The sequence below is a fragment of the Zootoca vivipara genome, chromosome 9, assembly GCF_965207765.1.
Source record: "Zootoca vivipara chromosome 9, rZooViv2.hap1.1, whole genome shotgun sequence".
In the NCBI taxonomy this organism is placed as follows: Eukaryota; Metazoa; Chordata; class Lepidosauria; order Squamata; family Lacertidae; genus Zootoca; species Zootoca vivipara.
The window spans coordinates 38,844,136-38,853,169 of record NC_142592.1 but is presented as its reverse complement, the minus strand read 5'-3'; the positions used below and the strand labels follow the sequence as shown (position 1 = coordinate 38,853,169).

Below are 9,034 nucleotides of genomic sequence, written 5' to 3'. Positions count from 1 at the left end.
GCCCCTGTAGTCTGGAACACTCCCCTCTGCAAGAGAAACCAGGAAGAATTTGACTGGGAGAGTATTCCAGAACCACGGCAGCACTTCAATGCTCCTGTAACTTGTGCTCACTCACCAAATATCTTGAAATTGCACCAAGAGGAAGGTCTTCAACGATCTTAATTCTCAAGCAGGCCTATATGGGAGCAAACAGTCTCAAAGGTGACCTGATCCATCACATGATCAAATTTAAATAGACATATATCATATTAAATATCCAATAACTTAGATTTTTAAAATAATTTTTGAAGACACAAAAAGCAAGAATTTTATCCATAATTTATTTTTAAAGCTTATCACATTATTGAAGCATTAAACATGGCTTTATGTTGATGGTATATTTTAAGTGTGAAAATTTGACATTCTTAACCATAGGGCTTTTTTGTTTTTTGTTTTGCTATATACAATAAACAATCTCTATATACTTTATATATATTATACATATGTATGATATATAATATCTTCCCTCAAAAAAATGAAAACAAAGAGCTACCAAATATGTAATCAGTGTATCTGATATACATGGTACTTTAATAGGAGATGTTATAATACCCATTGCTAAAGTACCCAGATTTTTTATGTCTCTTTACTATTGGAAGTGTTGAAAAAGTGACAAGGAACATAATGCAAAAGAGTAGCAAACAGGCTGAAAAATAGTCCACGGTATATAAGTTTCTTGATTTTAAAAATGAGTTGCATGCTTGTTTAGAATGGCATATGAATAGCAATCATATGCAGACTGCAAGATGATTTCACAGTAAAACTCCTTGACATGTTCTGTCCTGTTTGCTATGTCAGATTGTGGCATGCATTGAGGTTGCATCTTTTGTTCATTCTCTTGAAGGTAGTGTTCTCGTGGAACTGTAGTAAGCAAATGGAATATAGGTATCCTACCTGCAAATGTCAGCAGCAGCAGCAGCGACAACAAAAAATAGTATCCAGTCAGGAAAAGAGGAGACACAATTCATGTATTCAACCAATTAGCAAGGATATTGCATTATGTACACACAAGTTGTGAAATTAAGCAAATGTGAATCTCTTAACTGGATTCAAGGCCACAATTTTTGTCTTTGGAGGACTGTAATTGGATTGCATATATTTTAATCTTATAAAGGACAAAAGGGGAAACTTGTTGCTTAGAAAGAGGACCCATTATCAAACAATATGCCTCACTGTGAATAATGGCAGCAACACATTATGCTGATCCTTCAGACTGAGATTTATGATGTAAGCTCAAAAACACACAATAATAAAAGGTAACTTATGTCGGGCCAATAGAACAAATTATTTTATTCAATTTATATACCACCCTTCTTCATCTGTAGATCACAGGGTGGTTCAGAACACAAAAGTACATATTAAAAATAAGAACAAACCAAAATAAATTACATTTTATTAAGCCAATGCAAAGCTGTTTTCAGAAAACCTACCTTACAATCTATTCCTGTGTTTTATTGAACAAAACCTACATACCACTCAGAGTTTTTAATCACCAGGAAACAAAAGGAGTAAACTGATGCTAGAAGTACTACAGGATGGAGCTTGCATGTGGGCAGGACGGTCCCTCCCCTTGCCTGGCCAATCCCATGGCAATGCCTCCCCAGGCAGGATTGGACGATTGGCTGAGGTAGATGGAGACCTCCAGGTATCCAGCCTGGGGAGGATGAGGCCAGCCCGAACTACCAGGAGTCGCATTGGGATCCGGGGGGGCTGCACGCGACCGCGCAAACTTATCTGGGCAATTTGTTTCACACTGCAAGAACTGATGTATCATTTAGAAATGCTCACCCAGCTTAGTTACGGCCACTCGTTGTGATAAGATTTCCCATTTTTCTTCCTTTCCTTCCGCTCCTTCTGTAGACGCTCCAGTTCTGCTTCATACATCATTTCCTGGATCAGATACTTTTCCCTTCTCATACGATCCCTCAGATCTTTAGGAAGATCTGGGATTAAATAGGAAATCAAGTGTTTTATACAAAACACCAGGTGCTGTAGAAAACAAACAAACAGGTTTTTAACATTTGTAAATTAAGCATAAAAGTTCAACAAGATGTGGAATACTTCTAAATAAATACACCCAGCTAAGAAAAATCTGTACGAATGCAGTCTTTGCAATTGCCTCTCTATTTACATATTCACATTTTGTTCCATCTCTTAGGAACACAGGAAACTGCCAAGTGCGACCACCAGTCCATCTGAGCTCAGTATTGTCAACATTACCTGGAAACAATTGGGACTGGCCCATTTGCTAGGAAAGCACAGGCTTTTTCACTGAGCTATAACACATCTCCATACTTTTTTTCATTTTTTCATTTTCACTTCCAACAATTCTGTTGAGCATAAGAATGGTTAATACTGATAAAAAACACAACCTGTACTGTTTCATACAGTACAGTAAGCCTGCAACTTGTGATTGAAACCTTACATGGTCTGGGGGAAATAAATAAATGGGGAGCCACAGTTCTTTGCTCTCAGTTTATTTATATTTCGCCCCATCAGTGCACCCAGCAGGTATTCCTCACTTACCAGGCTTCGGTAAGGGAGTGAGAGGGCTCTGACAATGTCCCACAGCCCTCATGCCACCTTCCCAAAGGTGGGCTTTGTGAAGAAGGCATGAGGGCTCTGGGACGCTGCCAGAGCCCTCTCACTGCCTTCCCAAAACTGAGTAACGGAGGCACCTGACTTTAGGAAGCGGGTGGAAAAGCTCTGCCAAAGGACACTGCCAAAGGAATCTTTGGCTCCCAAACTAGGGGCTCTTCATTGGGACCACTCCACAAGGACTGAGCAGAAAGTTTAACCATGAGCTCAGGTTCAGATGTTGTGGTAGGCCAGACCTTTGGCAACGGAGGGAAAAAAGGCTGGGGGTGAGCAAACAGGCTATAAGGACCCTGGTTGCCTCTTGGGCCACGGTGACAGAGCTGCTGACCCTATTCAAATCCAGGGCTACACCCTGGTGACCAACCAGGGCTTTTTTCAGCAAGAATCTCTTCCGGCACCTCTCAGGTGGGCGCCATTGCCATTACAGTATAAGAGAACAAGGGAGGCGTTCATGGTGAGTTCCAGCACCTCTTTTTCTAGAAAAATAAACCTGGCGACCACTGTGCCTGAGGCATAGCAGAACTGCCTCTTAATGGAGGCAAGCTGGAAGATTTCAGTAAACTGCCTAAATAATTTAATTAAGAAAAACTCTGGGGCTAATAGTGCCTCATATCCACTTTGAGGTTTTCCTCCTACAATCAAGCAGTATAATTTTAAGAAATAAAAATAAAATATCCCCCAATTTTTACTATTTAAGGTTGTTTTTATAGTATCTCTTCAAAATAACATTCTCACCAAATGCAACAGTAATTCCCAATCCCCCCACCAGCATTTCAAGCATCTATTTGGATAATCATTGCTGTTACATACCATCTGTTTCATAGCAGTTTTCCTCTTATATTTATGTTCAAAGCAAACTTGTGTGTCTCCCCACAGATAGTCTTATGTCTCGCCCCCACTTAATCATGAATTCTTTTACTTGTTCTGATTAAGTATCATATTTAAGAAGCAATTTCCAAATCTTTGACAGTTAATGGTTCTTAGGGTTTATCAGTAGTTTTTCAAATTATGTTAATTCTCTTAAACTAGGATTGCCTCTTAATATTTATTTATAACCGAATTTATCTGAAAATACTCACACCACGGTGGACTTCGCTGGTTTAAATAGTCTTTAATTTTTAATTATTTTTAATTATTCAGTCATGCTCCCACATTTTGGATTGCTGGAGTTTTCATTTCATTCACAATAAAAACAATTATGTTGCAACAGCTTATTTGACAAAACTAGTCAGAAACAGCATACTAACAATATGGGAAAATGGAAGTACAATTAAATGCAAAATGACAGTAATTACAAATGATTCTTTTACCGAGAATCATACAATACACTGACTACAAACATTTGAACAAGTTTCTGCCTTAGCACATAATACTAATACTAAATTGAATATCCAGAATGCTAAGAAAAAGAGGATAATAACTATAATGCTTTTCCTTCCCTTTTCTCTGATAGTAAGAAAAGGATGTTTTTTAAAAATACAACATTTAGGTTACCTCACAAATTCAAAAATTGGGATTTAACCCTGAAACTGACCAGCATGCTATGTACAATAAATCCTATGCTGTGCTGAGATCTGTTGCACATAATAATAATAATAATAATAATAATAATAATAATAATATATTATTATTATTTATACCCTGCCAGGTTCCCCCAGCCACTCTGGGCAGCTTCCAACAAAATACTAAAATACAGAAATCCATTAAAAGCTCCCCTAAACAGGATATCATTCTTTTCCCCTCATCTATAGAATGAAAATTGATTTCAAAACCCAACATAAAGTTTGGATGTCTGCAAAATTTGTTTTAGTCCTAAAACTTACCTCAAATACAATAATAAAAGCCAACCGTGCAGCTAAGACATGCCAAAACTGTAGCGTATAGCCGTAGGGCACTGGAGCATGAGGGGGGTCACGATAGTCTCTGTACCTAAGAACAAAACAAAACAGGAAGTTAGCCTTGTCCATCTCAGTGCAAAGAATGCCAGGCCATAAATGCAAGAGCATTCTCCCCTAGGTCTGTTGGCATCGGCATCTGAGCAGGCAACGTGGAAACAAAATGTTGGACTAGGTGGCCTTTGGCAGGCAAAGAATTGCCAACCCTGCACATCTGAAGGAGTTCAACCTATGCATGAGGCTCCTCTAGGGCTACAACTGTCTTTTTCACTCCACTTCTGCCTTGCTGAGCACGCAGTGCTCTGGTTCTATACCACCAATTGAGGGAGAGAAAAGAAGCAGATAGACAATGGGGATCTGGAAGCAGAACTGCTTCTGGGCCCAGGATCCTGTTCTGAGTACTGCTGTCGATCACCATAGATTTGTCAGGTTGCAGTGTCTGTTGAAACCATGTCCTCCTCCTACACACCCGAGTAAGGAAGCTTAGCAGCAGTGCAAAATAAACTATGTTTAATCTACATGAACACAAACAACCCCGTTTTCCAATATCTTTGTCTAGACAACTATTGAAGTGCAAAAAAAGCAGCAACAAATAGTGATATGATAAAAAATCTTATAGAATCTTTCAACTTTGCATATAAAAACTGAGCAGGGTAAATGGCCACTTTCTGCTCTTTCAGTTCTTTCTTTTCTCCCCCCACCACCCAGATTCTGCTTACTCACCTCCTCCATTGTTTTCTGGGTTTAATGTTAGTACTGTGATGTATTTTCACAGGCTGAGAAATTATAGGGGTTACAATTATCTTCCCTGCCTTCAAAATTTAAAGCCAGAATATGGAAAATACAGTGGGGGGACAGGTCTATGGCCAACTCGGGAATTCATGGAAGAAGAATTTAACTGCAGTTTCCTGATTCATAGCTCAAGCTCCTGGGCAGCTGTAAATGGTGCAATGGGATGGTAGCACTTGCCTGACGCCCCTGGTCAGTGGGCTCCTGCTGCTTACCTGGAGGGAAAGTGGAGTGGAGAGCAGGAGCTCCTATGATTCACTAGTACGATTCACAGCTATACTGATACTAATAATACCAAAATACCAATAGAACAGAGATTATTCACATGGCAGTGAAGGTAAAGGGACCCCTGACCAGCTTCCAGGTCATGTGGCCAGCATGACAAAGCCGCTTCTAGCAAACCAGAGCAGAGCACGGAAACACCGTTTACCTTCCCGCTGTAGCGGTACCTATTTATCTACTTGCACTTTGACGTGCTTTCGAACTGCTAGGTTGGCAGGAGCTGGGACTGAGCAACGGGAACTCACCCCGTCGCAGGGATTCAAACCGCCAACCTTCTGATCGGCAAACCCTAGGCTCTGGTTTAACCCAGTAGTTTCGTATATATTTCTTTACCTGCAATATTTTAACGGCGTGCCGGAGAACTCACTTCCATTTGATGATGGTTCTGAACGATGTTCAAAATCGTACACTAGAAAAACTGATAAACTTGCATTAACGTAGCCAACCATACACCTGGGAAACAAGAATTTTTTCCATTTAGTACATTCGGTCTTTTAACTTTAGGCTTGTTTCAAAACCCATGATACAAAACTCATGATAATCCATGTCCATGGGAAGACCTGTCTCTCATAATCTTCTATCGGTGGTAGCTAAGCCTCCAGTTGATAAATAGCTTTCCACAATCAATGTTCAGGTTATCCAAATATCTGTTGCTGAGATTTATGGTATTTTACTGCAGAACCACAGGAGGAAAAAAGCAGATCTCAACTTTGAAGACTTATTTTCCGAACAATAGTTTATATAATTTTTTAAGAAGCAAATCCCACAATCTATGGAAAACTATACATTGGAAGAGATACCCAGGTGTGCAGGGATCATAGCTGGAGTGACTACACAATCTTTTCAGACCTAAATGAATTAATGGGCTGAGAGAAATTATATTGCTTTTCACACGTTTTTTGGGGAGAAACAATGTTCATATTAAATCATTTCCCTAGAAGATCAATTTTATTTTACAGTTATTTATAACCAGCAAGGCTGTGCTGAATGCTTGATTATGAACATGGGCTACTCGGGGTGGGGGTGGGGAATTATCCCCACACCTACCGTGCTTAAATCTTTTGCACTGAGATTTGGAGCTTAAGTGGCTATTACACTGATACCGTTTTGCACTCCTCCAACCCAACTCACTCAGTGTTTTCTAGTACAGTGGTACCTCGAGTTACAAACCCTTCAGGTTACAAACTCTGCTAACCCGGAAGTAGTACCTCGGGTTAAGAACTTTGCCCCAGGATGAGAACAGAAATCGCACAGCGGTAGGAGGAGGCCCCATTAGCTAAAGTGGTACCTCAGGTTAAGAACTGTTTCAGGTTAAAAACGGACCTCCGGAACGAATTAAGTTTGTAATCCAAGGTACCACTGTAATATGAGCAAGGGTGTTTTTCTCCCTTCTCCCATAGTATTTGAACCTGGGGCTATACAATGAAGCTCCGGGCAGACAGAAGGAATGGCTTCTTTACACAGCACATAGTTAAAATTCATTCACCACAAGATGTAGTGATGGTCACCAACTTGGATGGCTTTTAAAAAAGGATTAGACATATCCATAGGATAAGCGTATCAGTGGTTAGCTACCAGTATGCCTCTGATGGAAATGACAGGAAGAGTGCTTCTGTCTTCCTTGCAGACTTCCCACAGTCATCCGGTTGGCCACTGTGAGACTAGATGGGCCTGTGGGGGCCCTCTAGAGCTGCTAGGAGGCCCTTTATGGCAGTGCCCCCAACCAAGGAGATGTGACTTCCACCATTGCTTTCCAAATGGTACTGCAGAGACACACTTTTCTTTGTGTGTGTGTGTTGGGGGGGGCAGTACAGGGCGGTCTGTGCAGAGCTTGTACTCAGCTGCCCCCATCCCAACCCCCCACTGCACAGGCCTGGATACAGGAAAGGTCAGTATGTTGAGGGTGCATAAGAACGATTTTGCCCCCTTTTGAGCTCTCCTAGTTCGGCTAGGGCTTAAGAACAACCTTTTGTTTCAACTCCCTTCAAGCCAGTATAGTCGTACCTTGGTTCTTAAACAGAATGCATTCCGGGAGTCCGTTCAACTCCCCAAACCGTTTGAAAACCAAGGCCAGAACATTCACTTCCGGGTTTTGATCATTCGGGAGCCGATTTGTTCGGGAGCCAAGGCGTTTGAGATCCAAGGTACAACTGTATTCATAAAGACTTGAAAAATCTCAAGCTGGAAAAATAAAATGATTACCTGCCTCCAGCTCATTTCGATTTTCTACTTTTTAATCAGAAATGGATAGCATTTAGCCAATACCCTGTACCCACTGCAAACTTTTTCCCACTCCCCTGTGAAAAGCGTGACTTGTTCAGATAGATCTGCAAGCATGGCATGTTGATGGGGGCGGGGGCGGGGAACACTTCCGTCTGTGAGCCAAACATCTCAGAAACAAGAGTTAATAAAATCAACATTCTAGCCAAGTGTGACTGATGATCACTTATGGATCAGTATTACTAACACAATAGTTTTGCAAGCAAAGCGCAACCACCGACTTTGGGGAATGAAAACTACTGAATTACTGAAATATTTATATTTTACATTTCTTTCAGCAAAATAATGCCACAGTAAATTATACTTTGTCCTATCTTGTTCCTGAGTCAGCTCCGAGAAGACCTGCATATTCCCACTATAAAGGCAAGCTGGCAGGAACAGAACAGGCTGAAAACCCTTACACAGTACAATTCTAAATTCCTCTCTCTCCATTTCGTCGTGCTGGCAAAAGAGACAGGAAAAAGCAAACCTTCAAATGCCCTGCAGTGATACACAACTTTAGGAAGCCTGACAACTCAGAAATCAGACCCAACTCATTATGTAAACAGAACATTTGTTTCCTCTCCAACATGTACCGAAGTGCCAAATCCTTGACAGGCTAATGAGTTAGTAGTGCTGTCAATCACAAGTTGTAACTTTAACTGTTCATTTTCTGCCACTATGACAAAACTACAATGGCACCCAAAATATAACATCAATGAATTCATTCCTGTGCATGAAAAAAATGAAAATTTTATACATCTGAATGCTTAATGGGAGTTACCCTTTGTGAAACATGGCTTAGCTTCCTAGGTTACGGTGTTAAGGCATCCAGAAGGAACAGTTCCCAACACATAATGCCAATGAAATGAAGGGTAAACTTTTGAAACAGAAAACTAGCAACAGCATCAGTTCTATGTATTTTTGTCTTATTATACACCACACTATGGAAGCTTCAGTCACCTCAGTCTTCATTAAAATTATGGGATGGCTAAAAACTGCAGTAGTAGACCCTAAACATATGTTCTGGAAAAACATCAGGAAATGGCAGGAGTCTCTCTTTCCATTCCTCAAAGAGAGCTTCTGGGAGTAATACCTTTTTGTTATATTTATTGTTTCCCACAAAATATCAAACAACAAATCCTTTGGTAATTGGCTGATTTTGTCTCCTA

At 40.5% G+C, this 9,034-nt stretch overlaps 1 protein-coding gene across 4 annotated transcripts in view; it reads right to left on the bottom strand.

The window, feature by feature from the left end:
* Positions 1-301: 301 nt before the first annotated feature.
* The window catches only part of ANO4 (anoctamin 4), a 125,469-nt gene continuing 116,736 nt past the window's right edge, over positions 302-9,034 (bottom strand). For 3 of the 4 annotated variants that reach the window (XM_088651973.1, XM_088651975.1, XM_088651976.1), the window contains 4 exons: positions 5,937-6,056; positions 4,461-4,566; positions 1,828-2,028; positions 302-933 (listed from right to left, as the gene is read on the bottom strand). In XM_088651973.1, the coding sequence (XP_088508099.1) occupies positions 1,837-2,028; positions 4,461-4,566; positions 5,937-6,056 (418 nt within the window). In that variant the 3' untranslated portion in view covers positions 302-933; positions 1,828-1,836. The remainder of the gene's footprint in view (positions 934-1,827; positions 2,029-4,460; positions 4,567-5,936; positions 6,057-9,034) is intronic. The other variant, XM_088651974.1, reaches the window with a different exon arrangement.